Here is a 25,676-nt window from a genome sequence, read left to right on the forward strand (position 1 = left end):
AAAAGAAACGAAGGAGAATCCCGGGGCATACGCTCGGCACGCACGCACACAAAAAGAGCTTTAGTCTCGAAAGAGGAATTACCGAAGTGTGAGAAAGGAATTTTAAGAAGTTTACGACTCCGCCTTCGCCCTGGACGCACGCTGACCCGGAAGGTAATCACCTGAAGCTCGGTCAAAGGCGGAGGCTCTACGGGTGCCCGGAGGAGGGCGCGCGCCTATCCTTTTAGGACCACGAGAGGCGCCGGTGTCTGGAGCCGTGGCACCGGCATCTGCTGACACTGCTGCCTCCAGCGAGTTCTTTCGTCCTCTTCCCTTCTTCACCCCTACACCTTGGAGTAAGTAACGGGGCTCAGGCCAATCTCAGCACGAGGTCTCTTTGGGGAGAAGAAGGGGAGAGGGACCACATCTGCATGGTACGTGCCGCCGCGCGGTGTCTGCCAGGCTGCGGCTGGGCACGCGTCCAGGCGCCCGAGAGGGAAACGGGATTGGAGCGGCAGAGCCTGGGCTGCTCCGAGTGAAGAAAGCGGGAAAAACCACAGCTAAGTGTTAGTTCCAGTGTAAAGGTCGCAGCATCTGCAGAGGAGTAGAATGCTTGATAGAAGGAATACCGCCTGTACGATCCTCGGGGGGAGCAGTGGGGGGCGGTGCACTTGGGAGGTAAAAGACAAGAGGTCAATTTCAGAAAGCAGAGGAAAAAGGAGTCTTGTCTTCTTGGAGCGTTCAATTCTTTTAGTCTGGCCTCGCAAAAGTTATCAACCTAGAAAAAAAAAAAGATTTTTATCAGTATTCATGCAATGATGGAGCCATGAGACTGGGAGAATTGGAACTTGTAATATCCTTTTTTCCTTTGCATCACTCCTGTCACCCAGCAAAGTTCAGTTTTGTTTGTTTCGTTTAAAGAACGAGAAATAGCCGGGCGCGGTGGCTCAAGCCTGTAATCCCAGCACTCTGGGAGGCCGAGGAGGGTGGATCACGAGGTCGAGAGATCGAGACCATCCTGGTCAACATGGTGAAACCCCGTCTCTACTAAAAATACAAAAAACTAGCTGGGCGTGGTGGCGCATGCCTGTAATCTCAGCTACTCAGGAGGCTGAGGCAGGAGAATTGCCTGAACCCAGGAGGCGGAGGTTGCGGTGAGCCGAGATCGCGCCATTGCACTCCAGCCTGGGTAACAAGAGTGAAACTCCGTCTCAAAAAAAAAAAAAAAAAAAAAAGAACGAGAAATAACCAGCTGCTTTTATTTATTTACTTACTTTTTATTTTAGACAGAGTCTCACTCTGTCGCCCTGGCTGGAGTGCAGTGGCGCAATCTCGGCTCACTGCAACCTCCGCCTCCCGGATTCAAGCGATTCTCCTGCTTCAGCCTCTCGAGTAGCTGAGAGCGCGCATGCCTCCAATCTCGGATAATTTTTTGTATTTTCAGTATATTTAGAGACGGGGTTTCACCATGTTGGCCAGGCTGGTCTCGAACTCCTGAACTCAGGTGATCCGCCCGCCTTGGCCTTCTAAAGTGCTGGGATTACAGGCGTGAGCCACCGTGCCCGGCCTACCAGCTGCTTTTAAACCCTAGCCGTGTTGCCTACCTCACAAGCTATAGGCTTGGCCCAAGCATCTGTGTCTAAAGGTGCACATTTTAGGTATCTCCTTAAATGTACATTCTTCCTGGTCCACCTAAGTAATTTTAAATTACAAAGAGATAGTCACACCGACTGCAGGCCTCTTCAGAAGGGTATTCCTTAGGATAATAATCAGAATTCTCTGCATATTTTGAGTTAGAAACTCTTCTCCTCAGGAATATATACATTGTTTTATGTTTGGTTTTTTCTCAAAAATGTGACTGGCTAAGTGGCAAACTGGAAACAGCGCTTTGAAGAATACATTTTCAAACAGAGTATATTGGTGGAGGTTGGGCGGTAGTGATTCATTTATGCCTCCATGCCGAATTATGCAATTGTTTCTGTTTTGAGGGAAAGAATTATGCGATTGTTTCTGTTCTGAGGGAAAGAAAGAAACAATCTCAAATAATTGTTTTGATTTGACTTAGAAAGTGAAAAACTGCAGCAGAAGGAGATGTTAGCATTGATAGAGATGTATTTAAGTTAGATGTTTTCTAATGAAGATAGGAATTAATAAATGTATGGGAGAAAATAGATCCTGGGAACATAGAAGCAATACTTTAACAACCCAGGAAACATTTAAGTGTAGGCCAGACGCGGTGGCTCACACCTTTAATTCCATCCCTTTGGGAGGCCAAGGTGGGCACATCACCTCTGGTTAGGAGTTTGACCAGCCTGGCCAATGTGGCAAAACCCCGTCTCTACTAAGATTACAAAAATTAGCCAGGCCTGGTGGCGCATGCCTGTAGTCCCAGCTACTCGGGAGGCTGAGCCCAGAGAATCGCTTGAATCCGAGAAGCAGAGGTTGCAGTGAGCTGAGATTGCACCACTGCACTCTGGCCTGGGCAAAAGGAGCAAGACTCTGTCTCAAAACAAAAAAAGAAAGAAATACTCATTTTCAGTTGCCAGGCACAGTGGCTCACACCTGTAATCCCAGCACTTTGGGAGGCGGAGGTGGGCGGATCACCTGAGGCAAGGAGTTGGAGACCATCCTGGCCAGCATGGCAAAACCTCGTCTCTACTAAAAATACAAAAATTAGCCAGGCGTGGTCGTGAGAGCTGTAATCCCAGCTACTCGGGAGGCTGAGGCAGGAGGATCGCTTCAGCCCAGGAGTCGAAGATTGCAGTGAGCCAAGATGACACCATTGCACTCTAGCCTGGGTGACAAGAGTGAAACTTCATCTGAAAAAACAAAAAACTTTACCTAATAAATGATCATCTCTGATACTTTCAAGGGAGTAAGTGTCTGTTTTCTTAGTAGGGCTGTAGGTTTCAATATGCTAAACAACTGTCTCTAAATATTTAAAGTTCTATGTGGCTTACTTATAAAGTCATCAAATTAAACAGGCCTTGCCTGATCCTTCCATGTAGATTACTCTTCCTGTCTTCCCCACTCTTCTCATCCTTTTTAATCTTTGTGAAACGTTGAGTCGCTTGACATAAATTTTGTGTTTTTCCTCGGTTTCTCCTTTCTCCTCACAAGAAAGTGAGGCAAGGGGGGTGGGGCCTTTGTCCTACTCACCGCCACTTTCCTAACGCGCCATCCCACCTTTCACGGCCACAAGGGACTCAGCCAGGTTACCTACAGTAGCCAATCAGATACTTGATTTGTAAAGGCACTTTATGAATACATGTACAGTCTGTTTTGTTGTTGGTTGTATTTTAGGACAGGGAACCTTCCTGTCCAGGGTACAAATTGAAGATCAGGTGGGTAGTATAATTATCACTTTGAGTCCCAGAAGAAACAAAGAGCAGACTCCCTTTTTCCTCTCAGATACTTGGTAAGAGAGTTGAAGCTGGGTGGGGTGTATTTTCTTTGAAGCTGAAGTTAGGTGGGGCAGGTTAGGGAATAATGGGACCTGAGTGCAGTGGTACAGTCATGGCTCACTGCAACCTCCAACTCCTGGGCTCGAGTGACCCTTCTGCCTCAGCTTCCTAAGTACCTGCGACTACAGGTGCGTACCACACCTAGCTAATGGTTTTGGTTTTTATTTTTGTGGAGACAGGGTTTTGCCATGTTACCCAGGATGGTATCAGACTCTTGGCCTCCCAGAGGGCTAGGATTGCAAGTGTGAGCCACTGTGCCTGGTCTAAGTAACCGTTCTTAAGAGAAATAACAGAGAGAAACATAGGGGAGGAAATTATCAGTGAATAATTCAAGAAAAATTCCCTGTAAAGCATAGTAAGAAGTTTATAGATTGAAAGGACCCACTTGACTTCCCAGTACAATAACATCGACGTGAACATGTGACTAACTACAAACTTCCAGAGGAGGAAATCTAGTCACACGGCAAAAAGATAAAGAACCAGAACAGCTTTGGATTCTCAACAGCAGTATCAGAAGCAAGACAACTAAGCAGTGCCATGCAGTTTCACAGAAAACTGGCTTTGGGCCTCTAATTCTATATACAACTGAAATATCAATCAATCATGTGTTCAGGAAAAAAAAAGACTTTACAAGGTCCAAAAATGAAGGAATAAACAAAGAAAGAGGAAATAGTACTATACAACTAATGGGATAAGGGCCTGCTCTTTTTTCTTTTTATGGAGACAGTCTTGCTCTCTGTTGCCAGGCTGGAGTAAGTAAAGTTAGTTTAGGTATAAAGGATGGATAAAAGACTGAGAAGTAGGCATAGAGAGTGGTATATAATGTTTCTGCTGTCTTCCCTTGGAAAGAGTTTAAGATTGGGAGTCAGAAAAATCAGGCTGGACACAGTGTCTCACGCCTGTAATCCCAGTACTTTGGGAGGCCGAGGAGGGCATGGATCACTTGAGGTCAGGAGGTCGAAACCAGCCTGGCCAATGTGGTGAAACCCCATCTCTACTGAAAATATAAAAATTAGCCAGGCGTGGTGATGGACGCCTGTAATCCCAACTACTCAGGAGGCTGAAGCATGAGAATCGCTTGAACCCAGGAGGCGGAGGTGACAGTGAGCTGAGATCATGCCATTGCACTCCAGCCTCAGCAACAGAGCGAGGCTCTCTCGAGAAAAAAAAAAGAAAAAAAAAATCTGATGAAGAAGGTCTCTAAGTGTTAGAACGTGCACGGCAGGAGCTTTGCTGGAGTGGCTGAGTGTGGCTGAGACTGCTGTCACTTCCTTCCTGGCTGATCCGGGGGCCTCCATGTTCACATTTCCATTGATGCCAGTTCCCTCAGAAACTGAGACAGGCAGTGTTGATGGTCGTTAAGTTTTTTTGCCATTTAAGTACTTTGACTAGTGGCCTGTGGATGAATGTTTAATGCAGAAAAATAATTTTAGCCTAAACAAATCTCATTATCTTGCAGGGTGAACTTCTCACCTGAGGGCGGTAAAGACTAGTTGGAAAATGGAGAGCCAGGAACCAACAGAGCCTTCTCAGAATGGCAAACAGCATATTATTTCAGAGGAGGTACAACTTTTCACTTTCCTCTCCCTCCCCCACATAAATCTGAGTTTAATAGAAATATGTAGGCTATTTGTCGTTACAAAGGATGGTTTTTCATTCTTGAAGACAGTTTTTGAAGACTTTTCCTACTCCCTTTTTTAGGCTCAGGCAGTTTGCTCTTACGTGGGAAGAGCGTGTCCCTCTGTGTATTAGTGAAATGGAGACTGTAGGTAGATTTGGGCTCTTAACAGAAAAATTCTTAATCCTGACTGTGTTTCCCTAGATAGAAATGGAGAGAGTAGATGGATTTGAGGACTCAGATATTTCATATGTAGTTGTCACAATATGTAGTGGTCCCAACATGAGTAAGAACAATAAAAACCTACATTGTTAATTGTAGTCTCCATTCCAGTGAGTTCTAGAACCAGTGATGTCTGTGTGTTATTCAGTTTAGCTTTGAAAGTCTCTTCCTGCAGGAACCATTGCAATGGATAAATTGTAAATCCTTCATCTTGGTACTCTGATCTTGACACCTGTCTGGAATTCCTTTTGCTTTAAAATCTTTCCATGTTGTCTGTGAACAGATCTGCTGAAAATTATTAGGTTGCTGCTGGCAGGAAGTGAAAGATAGGATAGGAGGAAAGAGACTACTGCTTTATGCATGCAGCGAAGCTTTCCCTCAGTTCAGTATAGTGCCATAGGCAAGTTAGTCTTCAGCACCACAACTTCTCAATGTCCAGACAGAACGAGCCTGGAGTGCCCGTCGCCAGTTGGGTGGGAAACCCAGAAACCCACATATCATGATAGGAAATCCAGTCCTGGACCCCACAGTCCACCTTCCTGTGTCATCACTGACAGGAAACTACCAATGTCCTAGAAATGCCCATTTCTGCATACTAAACTCACCTGTGTTGTATGCACTCGGATCAGGGGACAGACCATCAGGAGCATCCCAAGAGACCCTCACCCCGTGTGCCCCCTTCCAGTTACCTCCACTCCCCCCGCCAGTTACCTCCACTCCCCCCACCCCCAGGAGTTTTGAGACTGTCATTTCTTTCCACCTGTTAGTACTAACCCCAAGAAATAGCAAAAAGCAGCAGAACTGCCCTTTCAAAAAACAACTCTGAACAGCGACCTACTCTGAACTGAAAACTTGCCCACAGATTATTGGGAAGGAAGCACGTTTATTGAGGGGGTGGGGAAGGACAGAGGAAATGTGAAAGAAAAAACCCTTTTAGATAAAAACAACTTGGTTTGAAAGTTTCCCAACTTATTATCTGATATCCTTTTAGTTAATTTCAGAAGGAAAATGGGTCAAGCTTGAAAAAACAACGTACATGGATCCTACTGGTAAAACTAGGTAAACTTTGTTTTTTTCTTCTAAAACGTTCATTATTTGGGTTCTCAGGTTATCTGTTGAGTGTTTTGCATAAACTTTGATGTTTTCTTTGTAAAACTCTGTTTTAAATAAAAAATCGAATCTAGCCATTTTTCTAGTGATAGGATGTTTGGATCATTTTAAATTGCTGAATACAATTGGGTTGGAAATGTGTTACAGTAACTAATCAGAAAACTATTTTAATACAACTCTCCCTAAGTAGACAAGTGTAGACCTAAAACTTTTGGGCCAAACCTAATTGAAGCTGATAAAGTGACAGAATAATTAACAGTACATGTTTCTTCCTTCTAGTAAAATCAGTTTTTAATTTCTAAATTAGAAGAAATAAAGAGAAAACATTGCTAATTTTGAGGTACATGCCTGCCTCACGGAAATGCAAATCAGGAAAAAAATGTTTTATACAGCTTATTTCATAATATATGTCAATAGCCCTAAAGATATTGTGCCCTTTGACCTAGTAATTCCAGTTTTAAGAAAGTATTAAGGCCTGGGTGTGGTGGCTCACACCTGTAATCTCAGCACTTTGGGAGGCCGGGTGGTCCGGGGCAGCAGTCCTTTGAGGTCAGGAGTTCAAGACCAGCTTAGGCTACATGGCGAAACCACATCTCTACTAAAAGTACAAAAATTAGCCAGGCATGGTGGCATAGGCCTGTAATCCCAGCTACTCAGGAGGCTGAGGCAGGAGAATCACTTGAACCTGGGAGGTGGAGGTTGCAGTGAGCCAAGATCTTGCCAGCCTGGGTGGCAGGGTGAGACTGTCTCAAAAAAAAAAAAAAAAGAAAAAAGAAAGTATTAAGTAAATTAGTATTCAGAATTAAATTTATGTATAGAAAATGTTCACCAAAATTTTAAAAGACAGCAAATTTGAAAGCAACCTAAATATCTTAAAAATAGAAAATGAATTGTTATAGCATATTCCCTTGGTAAAATCTCTGCGGCCACCTAAGAAACAGATTCTGAAGACCACTGAGCAATATAGGAAAAGTTTATAAGTTGATCATAAAGAAGAAAAGTGTGCATATACTTTTTATACTCTGCCAAATAATGTGTAAGAAAAAGCCGGAAGGAAAATTATAGCGAAATAAGAAGCTATGTGATTAACCTTCTTTCTTTTACTTTCCAGATGTTTGCATAGTAATCTTTTGATATCATAAACTATCAGAAAAAAATAGTGTGAAAACAAATTTTTTAGTGAAATATAAAAAGGAATGAGAACAGAATGAGAACTACATTTAGTGACCGGATCACATGATACAAATTCATCAGTATGAAAACTCCACTTGCAAAGTGATCCAATAAGAGTACACGATTTCCTCGTAATGAAATATATCATCTAGCTGCAAATGCATGTATTTGCTAGTAATCTGAACAACTTTGATTATATCTACTAAACTAGCAGAGCCCTAATAAGGCCTAATGTAGGAGAGCTGTGGGAAAAATATTAAGAGATAGATAGCATTGTTGAACTAAAACCCAGCAGTAAGAAAGCTAAGCACAATATGATCCATTGACAGTGCAGCTCTTCACTTAAAATGCCAAGTGAGTTTGATATGGAGAACTAAATATGTGAAAGAAGTAGAGGCCAAACCCAATACAGAAATGTGGCAAGGCCCAAGTCTTAGGAAGCACTGTATGTTCAAATGTATTTATATTGTGAAAATACAGAGGTTGGAATCTAGTGTATAGTGATACAGTTTGGTTCTCTTTTTCCTATAAAATTAAGTTTATAACACAAAACATAGCCCTTAGTAGGTCTAAAGATGTGTTTGAGGCCAGGTACAGTGGCTCATGCCTGTAATCCCAGCACTTTGGTAGGCCGAGGCAGGTGGATCACTTAAGATCAGGAGTTTGAGACCAGCCTGGCCGACATGGTGAAACCCCATCTCTACTAAAAATACAAAAAATTCCAGCTACTTGGGAGGCTGAGACAGGAGAATTGCTTGAGCCTGGGAGGTGGAGGTTGCAGTGAGCCGAGATTATGCCACTGCACTCCAGCCTGGGCAACAGAGCGAGACTCTGTCTCAAAAAAAAAAAAAAAAAGTGTTCGTACCAGCTCATCTCTTCGCCTGACTGGTCTTCTGCCTTTCCCGCATTTTGTAATCAGGGATGTACCTCAGAATCATAAATACTCACGACTAAGTCTCACTTCCAGAGCATCCGTTTCAGTAGATTGGGAGTGGGCTCTAAATCCACCAAACGACCATAGTTGTAGCATGTTCATGTCCATTCCTCCATACATAGGATTTTTTTCCTGGCCTCTGAGGAGGACTTAGATAAAGCATTAGTATTTCATAGCAGAATGTCAGGCTTTGAAGAATGAATCTTTGTACTTTCCAGTATGCCACGATTTGTAAGTTACAGGTTATGTTATCTGTGACCTGATATAAAAGCCTGTGTGTACAGGTTGAACGGCCCTGATCTGAAAATCAGAAATTCAAAATGCTGCAATATCCAAAACCTTTTCAGTGCCAACATGATGCCACAGGTGGAGAATTCCACACTTGACTCTATGTGACAGGTTGCAGTCAAAACACAGGCATACAACACAGAAATTCAGTGTCCTCAGGGGAAAAGGGACCCTCCCCTTCAGCTCAGATATAGCCTTCTTTTTTGTTGTTGTTGACGGAGTCTTGCTCTGTTGCCCAGGCTGGAGTGCAGTGGTGTGGTCTCAGCTCACTGCAGCCTCTACCTCCCAGGTTCAAGCGATTCTCCTGCCTCAGCCACTCAAGTAGCTGGGACGAGAGGTGTGTGCCACCATGCCCAGCTAATTTTTGTATTTTTAGTAGAGACAGGATTATTGGCTAGGCTGATCTCAAACTTGTGACCTCAGGTGATCTGCCCACCTTGACTTCCCAAAGTACTAGGATTACAGGCATGAGCCAACGTCTGACCATATCCTTAAATGTATTTAATTTTCATTTTTTTAGTAGAGACAGAGTCTTACTATGTTGCCCAGGCTGGTCTCAAACTCCTGAACCCAAGCAGTCCTCCTACCTTGGCCTCCCAAAGTGCTGGGGTTTCAGGCATGAGCCAACACACCTGGCCCAGTATATCCTCTGCACACACACACACCGACTTCCCTTCACATACACACCCACAGGGGATAATGAAATGGCATGTGTGCAGGCTGGATGCCTCTACAGCAGCTTCCCCACAACTCCCTATGTGGAGACAAGACCTACGTGCCTGACTCAGTGTGGGGTTCTTTTGCTTATTTTCTGCTCTACGGGGTAAAGATACCACTGAAAATGTCAGAAGGCCTGCATAAGACCCAGTGGGTAAGACCCAGATTTTTTCAAAATCTGAAAAACCAAAATCTGAAACACTTCTAGCCCCTGACACATTTCAGGTAAGGAATACTCAGCCTGTACAGCTGACGCTTGGAACCTGTCGGGTTGGTTCCAGGACCCCCTGCAGGTACCCAAATCCACAGATGCGCAAGTCCCTTGTGTGAAATTGCATATATTCAATATGTATTTGCATATAACCAATGTGCATCCTCCCATGTACTTCATCTGTAGATGAATCACAGTACCCAACACAATGCACATGCTTTTGTAAGCAATTGTTGTACTGTGTTGTTTAGGGAATAATGGCAAGAAAAAGTGCGTACATGTTCAGTACGGATGCAATTTTTTCCCCAAAGATTTCCAATTTGGTTGGTTAAATCCACAAATGCGGAACCCATGGATATGGAGGGCCAAGTCTAAGAGATCAAATAGCAACTAGAAAATCCTGTGTTCCACTGTCTCATTCATGAAAGGGGATGTGGAATTAATTTTAGAAATATAAAAATATTCCAGTGGTGCGTGCCTTTCTTGACATTCAACACAGTGCCGAAGTCACCCTCTGCGAGCCTCCCGCCTCTTGTGTTGGTGGACTAGAAGGAGGAAGGCCAGCTTTCCTGTAGCAAAGGAGACTAAGAATAGGGTGAGCTCACTGAAAGCAGAATCCTAAAGCTAGAAGAGGTTTCGGAGGTAACATACTCATTCCTGCTTTTTACAAAGGAGAGAAGAGTCTCCGGGAGGCTGGAGCGCTGGGCTTAGCTGGTAGGCAAACAGAGCTGACTTCCCATCAAGTGAACAGCTCACAGGCCCTTTGAGGTTGCTGGCGCTCTCACGGGGCAGTCTTGTTCCAAGATTTCTTATAAATGCGTTGATATTTTATTGTTCATGAATTATGGCTCGTTACTGCTTATTTACTTCACCATAACCACGATAATGATGCTCCTCTTTTTGTTTCCCTTATTCCTAGTGTTTGGGATGGGACCTTCAGTGCTTTTCCCAGCACTGTCTTCAGTCTTTAGGACTAACCTTAAGAGGCAGCAGAGAGAGCTATGCCAAAGGTGTTTCATCTCTTGCAGTCTGTATGATGTACTTACCGGCACTGCTTGTTGGTCGGCTCCTTGCTACTAACAGGCATGTTGGGCTGCTGTGAGTTGTCATAGTAGTCTGTTTGATTTTCCTGTGTTCATTTTGACGTATTTGCCCTTCAGAATTTGGGTACGATGCTGAAAGACCTACAATTTCCAGAAGTCTTTCTGTTTTGTTGTTTTAAAAACCAGATTAAATATTTGAACAATTTTAATGAAAAAGTGACAAGGTCCACATTTTAGGGACAGCCAGATAGAAAAGGAGGGTTCTTCCAAGGAGGAGATCTGGCAGCCCTTCCTATTGAGGATGCAGGTGGTAACTCCTTTCTATCCCAAACCCCAAAGCCACCCATGCCTCATTTCCTTTGGAAGAGATCCTGAAATTGTTTGCTGAGCGGTCTCTTAGCACTGCTTTTTTCTATCGTAGGGAGAAGAGAGTGAAGGGGGAATGTTTCTTTTATGCCTCTACCCTTTCAACTGCATTAATTGTTTCAGTAACTGGGTTTCCTGTACAACTGTGCCCCTCGTTCAAAGCCAGAAAGTAGAATAGCACAGATGTTGCCCCAAAACTGAATGGGGTAATAGAAACAAATAGCTAACCAGGAATAAAGCCATACAAGAGAGCAGGACCGTACTGTTACTCGGCTCACTTTTTCTAGATAAGATCTCACACATGCAAAGTAGAGCACTTGCCTACATTTAACAATTCTTCCATTCATAAATGGGAACGTTCTACTTTCCTAAATTGTATATTTTAGGTCACATTTTAAAAATCAGAATTATATAAAAATCTCAGTAATTCATGCTGTGCACAGTAGCTTTTTTTATTCTTAGAGATGGGATGAGATTTTTCCTATGGCTTCATGTGCATTACCTGCTTATTAATCCGTCACTGGCTGTGCTCCTTGCCCAAAGACAGAGAATCCAAACTAAAGTGTTCCGAGAAGGCGGCAGCTCACATGCTCAGCAGGCTTTCTGTTTCAGGGGCACCCAGAGGCTGAGGTGCAGGGTGGCAAGAATTTTCATTGTTAATTTTCAGAAGCTATTTTAATGCAGACCTTTATTGCTGTGGTCTTCTTGACCAATATCATGAGTACATTTGCATGCATTGCATTTAAGAAGTTCTGGTTGTACACAGAAAACCTAAGATAGTTCTCCTCTTGAGCACTAACAACTTTTTTTCTTCTCTGCCTGAACAGAACTTGGGAATCAGTGAAACGTACGACCAGGAAAGAACAGAGTGCTGATGGTAGGAGCGCAAACCTATTCCAACCTGTCAGAAAGGAACTTAGCGCTGTGATTGTAAGAGGGGTTTTGATGGAACCAAGTTATCTTCCGTATGATGTTGTATCTTTTTTCTTTTTTTTTTTTTTTGAGACAGAGTCTGGTAGAGCGAGGCCAGGCATGGTGGCTCACGCCTGTAATCCCAGCACTTTGGGAGGCTGAGGCAGGTGGATCACGAGGTCAGGAGTTCAAGACCAGACTGGCCAACATGGTGAAATCCTGTCTCTACTAAAAACAAATTTTAAAAAAATACAAAAAAATTAGCTGGGCATGGTGGCTTGTGTCTGTAATCCTAGCTACTTGGGAGGCTGAGGTAGGAGAATTGCTTGAACCAGGACCCGGCGGGGGCAGAGGTTGCAGTGAGCCAAGATCGTACCACTGCACTCCAGCCTGGGCTACAGAGTGAGACTCCATCTCAAAAAAAAAAAAAAAAAAAAAAAAGAAAGAAAGAAAAGAAATTGTTTATAGCCATTACTGGGAGGGAAAAAAAAAAAGATAAGAGTCTTGCTCTGTCGCCCAGGCTAGAGTGAAGTGGTGCAATCTCGGCTCACTGCAGCCTCCACCTCCCGGGTTCAAGTGATTCTCCTGCCTCAGCCTCCCAAGTAGCTAGGATTACAGGTGCCTGCCACCACGTCCAGCTAATTTTCTGTATTTTTAGTAGAGATGGTTTTGCCATGTTGCCCAGGCTGGCTTCGAACTCTGGATCTCAGGCAATCCACCTACTTCAGCCTCCCAAAGTGCTGGGATCAAAGGTGTGAGCCACCGCACAAACCTATGATGTTGTAGCTTAAATCTCCTATTAGTTTTGCCATGCTTCATAACTAAATCAAGCTTTCTTTATAAGTAACTTCTGTCTTCTCTTATATATGCTCAGAATGGTGTTTTTGAGGAGAGGTTGTTCTAATGTTTATAACTAATTGTAAATTAGCATAATTTGAAGCCACACACTGTGTCTAGATGTGTTATGACTTCTAGAAGTCCTTGCATCCTATTGAAAGGATCTGGGCAAGAGCCTTTAGTTTGGAAAAGTTACTTGGCACAGACTTACGCTTGTGGGCCACTTGCTTACAAGTTGGTGAAGACATGAAATCGGGCAAAGCCCATTCCGTTCACCTTCCCCTCCAGGCATGAATGCCTTAACTGCAAAGAGCCCAGAAACCATCTTGAGAATCACTTCTGGTTGAGAGCAGGTTGGACACTAGGCTTTTCTTAGTGTTCCATTTGGTTTTGGTTTCTGTTTTTGCTGGAAGCAAACAGTAGCTGGGTGACAGCTGCTGGGCTTCACAGATAGAACTGTGGGAGCCAGGGCTCCCTCCTGGGTGCTTTGTGTTTTTGGAAACCCAGTTGTTTTTGTTTTATTTTATTTACTTATTTTTTTAATGGAGTCTTGCTCTTGTTGCCCAGGCTGGAGTGCAATGGGGCGATCTTGGCTCTCCACAACCTCCACCTCCCGGGTTCAAGCAATTCTCCTGCCTCAGCCTCCCGAGTAGCTGGGATTACAGGCACCCGCCACCACGCCCAGCTAATTTTGTATTTTTAGTAGAGATGGGGTTTCTCCATGTTGGTCAGGCTGGTCTCAAACTCCTGACCTCAGGTGATCCGCCAGCCTCAGCCTCCCAAAGTGCTGAGATTACAGGCATGAGCCACTGCACTGGCCTATTTTTGTTTTTCTTATGTTTTGATGAAGGACCAGTAACTTGAGAGAAAGGTCTTTTACCCCAAAACCCTGAAATCAGTCTTGCTAGCATTTATTGCAAACAGTGGAACTTACTTGATTTATTGCCCAGAGTTGACTCAGGAGCACAGGGATGGCTGTGGCCTCACCTGTGCTAGAGCTGCCTCAGGCTGGGAAGCAATTCTGTGGAAGGTTGGTGGAGGCAGAAACCTTACGTCCTTGACCCTGTAGGAAATGTTTGTTTCAGTTCTGAATTTAGTTTAAAGAAATTGTGACAATTAAACAGGCTTTTTGTTTAAAAAAGAAAAGGTAAACAACATAGAAGCAATTCCTTTTAACTGCATTTTTAAAATAGCTTCCAAGATTAACTGCCAGTATTGTAGATGGAATCAGAGTTTCTTAAAATCTGGGGTTTTCATTAGCTTGCTCTAAACCACATGCTGGCGTTGCTGACCTCTCATCAGGGATTCCTTGGTTCCACTTCCTGGTGACAGGTGTAGCGGTCATCCCTGTCCTACAGAGAACACTTCACTACGAGTGTATCGTTCTGGTGAAACAGTTCCGACCACCCATGGGCGGCTACTGCATAGAGTTCCCTGCAGGTGAGTCACTCAGCACTGAATTGCTTCTCAGGGATGTGGGCCTGAACCACGGTAAAGCCTGAGAATTGCAAAGCTGAGCTCTGCAGTTTTCATCTGTCCTTGTGGTTCCAAGTAAAACTAAACCATTTCATAGTGAGGCTCCTCCAGGCCCCCAGGACACCCCAACAACTCTCTGAACCCATGAAGGTGACGCAAGGCCACCTCTCACCCGTCCCACCTCCTCCTGGCCACGCTGTCTCCAGCCTTTTGAGTAATTGCTCTTCCCCAGTTTGTCGGCTTATTTCATTGTCTGTCACTAGCAATCTGCTTCGACAGGACATTTTCAATAAGTAGGCCAGGCTTTTTTTGTTTAGTGCTGTGGCATGATCTTGGCTCACTGCAACCTGTGCCTCCTGGGTTCAAGCGACTCTCTTGCCTTAGGCTTCCAAGTAGCAGGGATTACAGGCATGCGTCACCACACCTGGCTAATTTTTGTATTTTTAGTAGAAAACAGGGTTGCACCATGTTGGCCAGGCTGGTCTTGGACTCCTGACCTCAAATGATCCACACACCTTGACCTCCTAAAGTGCTGGGATTATAGCCTAGGCCAGGCCCTTAAGTCCAAAAAATATGAATGGAGGAGACAGTTTGCTCTGCCCTATGGAAACAGGCCAAGGAGACTCTTCATTTCAGCTAGAATATTTTTGTCCATTGCACAGTAATTAAAGAGCGCCATAATTTATTGCCCTGTATTTTTGTAGGACTTTATTGGATTGTTCCCATCTAAAGAGATTAAATCTCATCTGTTTGTTATTAGTGGAATACGTTTTATTATTATTATTATTATTATTATTATTATTATTTTGAGACAGAGTCCTGCTTTGTTGCCCAGGCTGGAGTACATCTTGGCTTACTGCAGCCTCCGCCTCCTGGGTTCAAGAGATGCTCCTGCCTCAGCTTCCTGGGTAGCTGGGACTACAGGCAAGAGCCACCATGCCCATCTAATTTTTGTATTTTTAGTAGAGATGAGGTCTCACCATGTTGGCCAGATTGGTCTCGAACTCCTGACCTCAGGTGATCCACCTACCTTGGCCTTAAAAAGTGCTGGGATAGGGCCGGGCGCGGTGGCTCAAGCCTGTAATCCCAGCACTTTGGGAGGCCGAGGCGGGTGGATCACGAGGTCGAGAGATCGAGACCATCCTGGTCAACGTGATGAAACCCCGTCTCTACTAAAAATGCAAAAAATTAGCTGGGCATGGTGGTGTGTGCCTGTAATCCCAGCTACTCAGGAGGCTGAGGCAGAATTGCCTGAACCCAGGAGACGTAGGTTGCGGTGAGCCGAGATCGCGCCATTGCACTCCAGCCTGGGTAACAAGAGCGAAACTCCGTTTCAAAAAAAAAAAAAAAGTGCTGGGATTACAGGCCTGAGCCACCACACCCAGCCAAGGTTTTATGTTTTAAAAGGCTAGCCAATGGTAACTTACGGTTAACAACTACCATTTTTCTCATTTCCTCACCATGTTACTGAAGGCTATTTCTTTTTTTCTTTTTTTTTTGAGATGGAGTTTCACTCTTGTTGCCGATACTGGAGTGCAGTGGCACGATCTCAACTCACTGCAGCCTCCGCCTCCCGGTTTCAAGCAATTCTCCTGCCTCAGCTGTCTTGAGTAGCTGGGATTACAGGCATGTGCCACGATGCCCAGCTAATTTTGTATCTTTATTAGAGACGGGATTTGTCCATGTAGGTCAGGCTGGTCTTGAACTCCCAACCTCAGGTGATTTACCTGCCTCGACCTCTCAAAGTGCTGGTATTACAGGCGTGAGCCACTGCGCCCAGCCAGGCTATGTAATTACCTCTAATGTTAACATTAATACTTTCTTTTCTTTGAGATGTGGTCTCTGTTGCTGAGGCTGGAGTGCTGTGGCACCATCACAGCCCATTGCAGCCTCGATCTCCCAAGACTGAGGTGATCCTCCACCTCATTTTTTGTATTTTTTGTAGAGACGGGGCTTCACCATGCTGCCCAGGCTGATCTCCAACTCCTGGGCTCAAGGGATCTCCCACCTCAGCTTCCCAAAACGCTAAGATTACATGCGTGCGCCACCATGCCTGGGCTCTTTTTGTGAGACTGTGTCTTGCTCTGTTGCCCAGGCTGAAGTTCAGTGGCATAATCACAGCTCACTGCAGCCCTGACCTTCTGGGCCCAAGCAAACCTCCTGCCTCAGCTTCCTGGAACTTCCTCAGCTGGAACTGCAGGCGTGCATCACCCCATTTGACTTTTTTTTTTTTTTTTTTTTGAGATGGAGTCTCGCTCTGTTGCCAGGCTGGAGTGCAGTGGCGTGATCTCAGCTCGCTGCAACCTCCAACTCCCTGGTTCAAGAGATTCTCCTGCCTCAGCCTCCTGAGTAGCTGGGACTACAGGCACGTGCCACCACACCCAGCTAAATTTTCTATTTTTAGTAGAGACAGGGTTTCACCATGTAGGCCAGGACGGTCTCGTCTCCCAACCTCGTGAACCACCCGCCTCAGCCCCACAAAGTGCTGGTATTACAGGCATGAGCCACCATGTTCAGCCCATTCAACTAATTTTTAAGTTTTTTGTAGAGATGGGGTTTTGCTGTGTCACCAGGATGTTCCCAAACTCCTGGCCTTAAGTGATCCCCTGCCTGAGCCTCCCAAAGTGCTGGGATTACTGGTGTGAGCCACCGTGCCCAGCCAGTTTTTCATTATATTTTTTAATTCCTTTCAGGAAAAAGAGTCTGCATTGCTGCTCCCTTTCTCCTCGTTGGCCTCTCTGTTCACTCCTCACAGTGGCCATGGGCATCCCCTAACCTTCACCAGTTCAGTTTGCTCCTTTCTGACCACCTATTGCCAGGCCTCAGTGTTTTGTTGTGAGGGAGGAAGACAAGATAGGTGACACTGTCAGCATCCTCCATGTCAGGAAGCAGAGTATGAACAGGCTACCTGTGCTGCAGACACACAGCACGCTCCCAGGCCTACGCCAGTCGGCCACCACCAAGTCACGGCTCCTCTCAGATGCTGCCCATGCTGTGCAGAGCAGCGTGGAGACGGTCAGGAAGGATCTGGGTCTGAATCGGAGGACTGGGTGATGCCACCGGAACCTCGTTACTCTGCCCAGAGTTTTATTATTTTGCCTTTTTGTTTCTATAAAAATTCCAGGCTGGACACGGTGGCTTGTGTCTGTAATCCCAGCACTTTCGGAGGCTGAAGTGGGTGAATCACTTGAGGCCAGGAGTTCGAGAGCAGCCTGGCCAACGTGGCGAGACTAAAAATGCAAAATTAGCCTCTATTAAAAATACAAAAATTAGCTGGGCATGGTGGCACACACCTATAGTCCCAGCTACTTGGGAGGCTGAGGCAGGAGAATCACCTGAAACCGGGAGGTGGAGGTTGCAGTGAGCCGAGATCGCACCGCTGCATTCTAGCCTGGGCAACAGAGTAAGACTCCATCTCAAAAAAAAAAAAAAAAAAAAAAAAAAGTTCCAATCCTTAGGTTTCTCTGCAAGACCACTTTTCACAGTGCTCTGATTCTTGTAACATAGTGCAGCACCCACTGCGTTAGTAGAATGAGGGGTTCAAAGAAAACTAGATTTCCCGCTCCCAACATGGCGATGCTTTGGACTTCCAGGTCTCATAGATGATGGTGAAACCCCAGAAGCAGCTGCTCTTCGGGAGCTTGAGGAAGAAACTGGCTACAAAGGGGACGTTGCCGAATGTTCTCCAGGTTGGTATTGGTTGAAAATTCACCAAGCAATAGACTCCTCAGGGTGGGAAGGGATTATTTGGGTATTCTTTATGCTGAGAATTCACTGAAGAGGAGTTATAGATTAGGATTGGTTACCAAGTATAAGTGAGTCTCCCTGCCCAGGAGGAAATTGGAGGCAGAAGGGCCTGAAGTTGAGGGAGAATTAATGAAATTAAATTCTCTCTTGGCCAGGTGCGGAGGCTCATGCCTGTGATCCCAGCACTTTGGGTGGCCAAGGCAGGTGGATCACCTGAGGTCAGGAGTTCAAGATCAACATGGTGAAACCCTGTCTCCACTAAAAATGCAAAAATTAGCTGGGTTATGGTGGTACATGCCTGTAATCCCAGCTACTCGGGAGGCTGAGGCAGAAGAATCGCTTGAACCTAGGAGGCAGAGGTTGCAGTCAGCCGAGATCAAGCCACTGCACTCTAGCCTGGACAGTGAGAGTAATGTGAAACTCTGTCTCAATCAATAAATAAACACAGTCTTTTGGAATTTCCCACACCCTGAGCTTTACTGCTCACCCACCTGATCCTTGTGCCACCCTCGTCACTGGGCCTCCCAAAGTGCTGGGATTACTGGTGTGAGCCACCAGTAATTTTCACCTTGATGTGGTAAAGAGATTTTACAACTTGTCAGTACCGGGAGCTCTGGGGAGAGTGTGGGTACCCAAATGCTTTGCAGCCTGTAGGTCTGCTGACCCAAAGTGAGAGCTAGTTTTCCTACATCACCTCCACGTCCACTCTGAGCTGCGAGACCCATCTTCCTAAGATTAGTAGCAAAACAAAAGACAAAGGGACTGAGGCATCTGTCCCTTCTCTCCACCACAGCTGTCTGTATGGACCCAGGCTTGACAAACTGTACCACACACATTGTAACAGTAACCATTAACGGAGATGATGCCGAAAACCTAAGGCCCAAGCCAAAGCCAGGTACGTGCGCATTGGCCATGTTGAAGGAGGTGATGCGGTTGCGCTGAGTGTGTTGGAACTTGCTGCTAGTTTAATTTAGTAAAACAATGTAATCTTTCATGGAAAGAATCGGCTTTCAAACAGACTTCATCAGTATTCTTGTCTCTTCCTAATCATGTTTTTTAGCGTATTTCTTTTACCACTTCATTGGTCTTCATGCTTTGTAGAAAAAGTTAAATGACCTATTTCCCTGTTTTCTGTATGAAGTGTATCCCCACCTACTAATACGAGCTGCAGGCTTCAGTAGTGAACAGTGAGAAACTTCAGTGGTTTCTGTTTTCACATATATTGTAAGAATGGTGGAAGTTCTGCTGCAGTCCCAGCTGCTGTGGAGGCTAAGGCAGGAGGGTCGCTTAAGCCCAGGAGTTAGAGGAGCTATGATGGTGCCACTCCACGACAGAATGAGACCTTGTCTCTCAAAAAAAGGCCTAAGTAGGGGCGGGCGCGGTGGCTCACGCCTGTAATCCCAGCACTTTGGGAGGCCGAGGCGGGTGGATCACGAGGTCAAGAGATCGAGACCATCCTGGTCAACATGGTGAAACCCCGTCTCTACTAAAAATACAAAACATTAGCTGGGCATGGTGGCGCGTGCCTGTAATCCCAGCTACTCAGGAGGCTGAGGCTGGAGAATTGCCTGAACCCAGGAGGAGGAGGTTGCGGTGAGCCGAGATCGCGCCATTGCACTCCAGCCTGGGTAACGAGTGAAACTCTGTCTCAAAAAAAGAAAAAAGGCCTAAGTAATTGTTAATATATCAGTGATGTTCTTTACTTTCTTATCCTCTTCAGTTGTACATATTTATGTTTCAGTATCCCACTGCAACTAATTTTAAGTCTTAATTTTTGCCAGATGTAGTGGCTCACACCTGTAATCCCAGCACGTTGGGAGGCTGAGGTGGGCAGATAACTTGAGGTCAGGAGTTCGACATAAGCCTGGCCAACATGGTGAAATCCTGTCTCTACAAAAATTAGCTGGGCATGGTGGTACACACCTCTTCTCCCAGCTACTCAGGAGGCTGAGGCAGGAGAATTGCTTGAACCCGGGAGGTGGGGGCTGCAGTGAGTCAAGATCACACCACTGCACTCCAGCCTGAGCAATAGAGTGAGACCCTGTCTCCCATAAATGTATAAATAAATCTTAATTTTTGAACTGCAAATATACATATGACACACTGTGGTAAAGTTTGGCAGTTCCTCAGAATATTAGAAATATTTTATGACCTGGCATTTCAACTGCTAAGTCTATACCTAAAAGAATTGAAACAAGGACTCAGATATTTGTTTGTCTGTGTTCATGGCAGCCTCTGTGGAAATAACCCAAGTGTCTGTCAGCAGATGAATTGCATACACAAAATGTGGTACACACACACACACACACACACACGTACACACACACACAGAGACGCACAGAGACACAAAATGTGATATACACACACACATAGGAAGGCACTCACATGCTAGAATATTCTTCCACCCTAAAGAATGAAACATGTGACAACATGGATAAACCTTGAAAACACTGTGCTAAGTGAAATAAGCCAGACACAGAAGGGCAAATGTTGTGATTCTACGTAGGCGAGGTGCCCAGAATGGACACACTGATAGAGAAAGGCAGTAAAGGCTGTTAGGGGTGGGGAATTGGTGTTGAATGGATACCGAGTTTCTGCTGGGGGTAGTGAAAGGTTCTGGAGATGGATACTGGTGGCTGCATACCATTCTGAATGTTACTTACTGTCACTAAATTGTACCTTCAGAGTGGTTCAAATGGTAAGTTTTTATATGTTCTGTATATTTTACCATAGTATGCAGATTCATATCTACTAAAATTACACATAGAATATGCTTTAAATTTTGCTCCTAAACATTACGTGGAGAATAACTTCGTACTGTTTAACGATGTATATAAATTACGTTAGCAGAGACCCAGGTTTCTGTGAAGTTCTCAAAGCCTTTTCGATGCCTCTTGCATAAAAGCCTTCCAATGTGACCACTCCAGGCCTTGCTGAAATGTTCTCCTTCTGTTTATTTCCAGGGGATGGAGGTACGTTCTGCAACTCCTGGTGGCCGAGCGTGTGTGGCTAGTGGAGTGGTAATGGCTGCAGACGTTTTGGGTTGTTTTGGTAGGCTCTGGACGTTAGCTTTGTTTTCACTTGCACTTTGTCTGTTTAGAGTTTGTGGAAGTCATTTCTTTACCCAAGAATGATCTACTGCAGAGACTTGATGGTAAGCATTCTCCAGACCGTCACCCAGCTTCCTCCAGTTTTCCCCATTCCCATCCCAGCAAATTGGGTTCTAAATATAACTCCGTTTCTTTATCTTTTCTGTATCACTAAGGTCACATGCCTAGAAACTTGTAAAACTGCAGTTGACCACTACTGATTTTCCTTTCTGAGTGGCACAGAGGGTGAAAACAGGGGCAAAGCATTCAAGTGCAAGCTTTTGGTAGGGGCTTTTTCTCCTGCAGAACGGTCCAGGTGACACTGCTGCTGAGTTGCCGAAACGATCTACACTTTAAACCTTCAATCCATAGTGATGCAGAGGCGTGGGTAGATAGACTGTTAGCTTTTCCTCAACCACGCTAATACGACAGACGGTCCTCTGTGGAGGGTATAAGTTTAAGGAGAAATTGAAAATATTCCTTCCACAAATACTTGAGGCAGCTCCAGTATACTCGGTGTGATATGTTCTTCACATATAAACCAAACTAGCTGTGTGGCCCTTTGAGATCGCTGGTCATGTAGAGTCATCGTATAATTCTTGGCTAGCCCACCTTTTAGGGACTTTGTAAACAGTAAGTAAGCTTATGGGGAGAGAAGTCCTTGATAAAACCACAAGAGGAGATACTGTATGGAGACATGGCATGGGCCCATGAAGGAGCACCTCTGACCTGGCTGCGAAATCCCTTTTCACTCATCCATACAGAGGCAGACATGTTTCATCATGTGAATATTTTATTGAGTCTAAGTGTTTTACATAATTGATACCTGATTTTTCTACTGTTTTTAAGTGATTACTTCAAATGTGACCTGAAGCACTGTTTGACCTGAAGCTTTAGGACCAGCTTCTGAAGCTTTTCCCCGAGCATCAGTGGCTTACAGTTTTAATAAGCAGAGCGCCTGGTTTTGAAATGTCTGTTGTTTGTCTGAAAATTAGAATAGATCTTTCAAAGGCTGCTGTCATTTCTTTGTATAAAATCAAACTTCAGATCCCTAGACAGCTTCCACTCCTGCTCCACCTTTCTAAAAACTAGACCTAAGGTGAAAGCCAGCTTGACAGCTCAAAGCTAGAGTTAGGCAATCAGACTGAAGAGACACAATAATTTATCAGGTAAGTATTTAGAGAAAGCCATGGCAGTCAATACAGGCAGTGCAGCTCGGTGCAACAGGCCAGCTCGGTTTGAGGCTCGGGTTTGAGGCTCTGCTGACCATAATTAGCTATCATGTCAAACAGGTTCTGTAGCCTCTCTCAGCTGTTTTCATAAAACAGGAACAAAATAGACAGCCCCTCCTTCTGAGGAGGTGTGTAAAAAGTAGGATGCTGTAGGCAAGCGTGAAATGCCTTGCGTAGTTATTTTTTTAGTAGAAGAATATCCTTTTTTAAATAGTGTTCCTTCTCCCTTCCACCTAACTTCACTTCCCTTTTGGTCTTAGAAGAGGGAGAAAAAACAGTAAGAGATGGGAGTGGAGAGAGGGCTACTATGGCTCTAAAGGAGGAAGGATAAAAGAACCAAATTGGCTAGCTTTAGTACAATCAAAATACAGCAAACCGTTTATTCAACAAGCAACATTTGAGAAGTCACAAGGAAGGTAGTGTACTTTAAGATGAGTTTGCTGGCCATGAACGGTCTTCACGCCTATAATCCCAGCATTTTGGGAGGCCAAGGTGGGCAGATCCCTTGAGGTCAGGAGCTCCAGACCAACCTGGCCAACATGGTGAAACCCCATCTCTACTAAAAATACAAAAATTAGTTGGGTGTGGTGGTGCACGCCTGTTATCCCAGCTACTCAGGAGGCTGAGGCAGGAGAACTGCTTGAACCAGGGAGGTGGAGGTTGCAGTGAGCCGAGATCGCACCACTGCACTCCAGCCTGGTGATAGATACAGTGAGATTCCATCTCAAAATCAATTTGCTACAAAGAGAAGCATCTACCAGTTACCAAGCACCTGCTGTGCCCAGGTAAACAGGACATGCTCCCTGCCTGCCGATGTCCCCAAGCTTGTTCCCAAGAAAGTAGCTAGGGAAACGAGGCTGATTTTACATCTGGCAGCCTCCGAGTGAAACAGAAATTTTAATGAAAGCCCATGGTAACGAGATTCTGAAACCTCATTCTTGGTAGTATACCTCCAGTCCTAACATGCACACCATTTAACTTGCCAGGGGAGATTATGTATCCCCTTGCAGCGGAAAAGACATGTGAATCCCTAAGATCCTATATAATCATCGCCATCGAGTTTCAGAACAGCAGATCCCTACCCCAGCTATAAATGAGGTATAGTGACTGGCTCTATAAACTTCCAACTCTGCCGTTTTAACACATCAAATCATTATGCCTGATGTTCTTTTCTCCTGCTAGGAATGTAATCTTGCCTTTATAGTCTTTATTCTTTGACTAAGATCCTTACAGGCAAAAAAAAAATGTATCACCAGCATCTAGCGTAGGAACTGGCGTATAGTACTTACTCCACAAATACTGACTAAGATGTTTTGTCCTTCATTAACCGCAGGAACTAAGATGTTTTCTTTGCTTTCCACAGCTCTGGTAGCTGAAGAACACGTTACAGTGGATGCCAGAGTCTATTCCTACGCTCTAGCGCTGAAACATGCAAATGCAAAGCCATTTGAAGTGCCTTTCCTGAAATTTTAAGGCCAAAGATGACGCTGGCCATTTTTGTAAACGAGACCACCAGGCCTTCTTCACTAAGACTTTGTCTTCAACTTAGCTTAATGTAGACTTGAAATTAGCTTTTTCATAAAATAAAAGGAGCACAGAATGCATGTGGTGGTATGGAATTATAATTACAGGTAGGTTGTGACCTTTTAAATTCGTTAAACTCCAGCCAAAATTAACGAAAAACAATATAAATGCAAGTACGTTTACTCCAACTTTTTAAAGCTCAACAGCAGTTAATGACAACTCAATTACTTTTCTAGTCTAGACTGGTAGACAGGGGTATTTGTATGGGAAAACAGACCTAAGTTCCCAATTAGCTCAAATATTTCCACTCTCTACCCCCAGTATAAAAAATTCTATAGCTGGGTATGCAAATAACCCTATACTCCATTTGTGTTAAAAAGAGCTTTAAAAAGAAAAAAAGTGCCTGCCATCAAGTTAAAGAAAAAAAAGGACTTTTTGGCCTCTTCTAACTGAATTTTTACTATGCACAATTCAGCTAGGGTAGCTGAATCCAAATAGGGTAGGATTCAATAGAATCCTCTACTAGTTTTAAGTCCACCTATTTACTGAAAGCTGAACCAGCTTTTAAGTAAGGAAAATGGTTGATTCCATTCACTACATCAAGGCTAGAAGACTAAGGAGAATTCAGGGCCATCCCTCAGGCTTCTGCATATACTTTAGGGTCTCTTTTCCCATCCTTACCTCAAAGACTATTAGAAGTTTCTGAAAACAAATCTTTTAAGACTGACATGGTTTGGGGCACTATTATCTTGATGTTAAACCATGAACAGGACCAGCAAGATTAGCCAGTACCTGAAACCCAACACAGAGTACTTCAGAGCAAGAAGTGCAGGTTGACTCTGGTTCCCATGCCTGAAACTGTCACCCAGCAGCTCTCCTAGTGTTGCTGGGCTATTTTCTTTGCCTCTTGAGTAAGTTTAGCTCCTTTTGTGTTGACTTTTTGGCCTCCAGCAGTTCCATGATTTTCCAGGACTCTTCAGTCTGGCCCCACAGAAGTCTCAGGATGATTCTCATCCAGCCATAAGTCATGTTTCTAGCCTGGATCTGGGGGGCAAGCCAGGCCCCAAGAATCATATAAAAGGGTTCTCTAGATATGCCAGAATGCTACGATGTCATCGATCTGTCCTCAGGCTCACTGTCTGACCCAAAGATACTTTTATGAGTCAAACTCTGAGATCTTTACACTGGTCTTCTTAAAGGTAACAATTATGGAAATATAGAACTTTATAGATGAAGTTATCTAGCCCTATACATGTGAAAACTAAGATCCAACTACTTCCTATAATGGTAGCCTTCCCCTATACCTCTAACCCTTTTTTTAAATCCTGATTTCAATCACAGTCATTGTGATTGTCCAAAGCTCTAGCCCTTCCTTCAGCTCTCAAGGCCACATCCTGTAAGTGAAACCGAGAGAGATGGCATCTGGAGATGGGCACAGCCCAGTATTTCCACATTGCCCAGTTCCTCCCCAGCCACTCCCCACGGGAATGACCTCTGCAGCTGACCTCTGTCCTTCGCTTCTTCCTAAGAGTGCAACTTAGTGTGACAGCCAAATCCTAGAATGTAACTCTAAATGCCTTTTTTTTTTTTTTTTTTTTAAATAAACGTGAGAAAGTTGTGCTTTGGAAATTAAGTCTGTTTGAGAACTGGCAGTCCAGCTGGCATTGTTTAAAAATTCGCCATGCATTTAAAAACTGAAGGTTTCCTATGTATTAAAAGCCTTATTTCCACCAA

At 44.5% G+C, this 25,676-nt stretch overlaps 2 protein-coding genes across 5 annotated transcripts in view; one reads left to right on the plus strand and one right to left on the minus strand.

The window, feature by feature from the left end:
• The first annotated feature begins 197 nt into the window (after positions 1-197).
• Positions 198-25,527, plus strand: NUDT5 (nudix hydrolase 5). 2 transcript variants are annotated; one of them, XM_003930617.4, is made up of 10 exons: positions 198-335; positions 4,903-5,006; positions 6,275-6,342; positions 11,953-12,002; positions 14,207-14,314; positions 17,944-18,039; positions 18,891-18,992; positions 21,061-21,069; positions 21,198-21,251; positions 23,782-25,527. In XM_003930617.4, the coding sequence occupies exons 2-10, from the start codon at positions 4,944-4,946 to the stop codon at positions 23,889-23,891; spliced, it is 660 nt and encodes a 219-aa protein (XP_003930666.1). In that variant the 5' UTR covers positions 198-335; positions 4,903-4,943; the 3' UTR covers positions 23,892-25,527. The 2 variants fall into 2 exon arrangements, with proteins under 2 accessions (XP_003930666.1, XP_010339474.1); XM_010341172.3 differs by lacking the exons at positions 198-335; positions 4,903-5,006; positions 6,275-6,342 and adding an exon at positions 10,554-10,726.
• The window catches only part of SEC61A2 (SEC61 translocon subunit alpha 2), a 58,152-nt gene continuing 42,168 nt past the window's right edge, over positions 9,693-25,676 (minus strand). The window contains exons 12-13 of one of the 3 annotated variants that reach the window (XR_012518963.1): positions 11,628-13,937; positions 9,693-10,900 (exon numbers count right to left, since the gene is read on the minus strand). Coding sequence is in view for 2 of the 3 variants with exons in the window: in XM_074405038.1 (XP_074261139.1) it covers positions 13,832-13,937 (106 nt within the window). In the remaining variant the exon portion in view is untranslated. Of the gene's footprint in view, positions 13,938-25,676 lie in introns of all 3 variants that reach the window. The other 2 variants (XM_074405038.1, XM_074405037.1) reach the window with 2 other exon arrangements.

The sequence above is a fragment of the Saimiri boliviensis genome, chromosome 8, assembly GCF_048565385.1.
Source record: "Saimiri boliviensis isolate mSaiBol1 chromosome 8, mSaiBol1.pri, whole genome shotgun sequence".
Lineage (NCBI taxonomy): Eukaryota > Metazoa > Chordata > Mammalia > Primates > Cebidae > Saimiri > Saimiri boliviensis.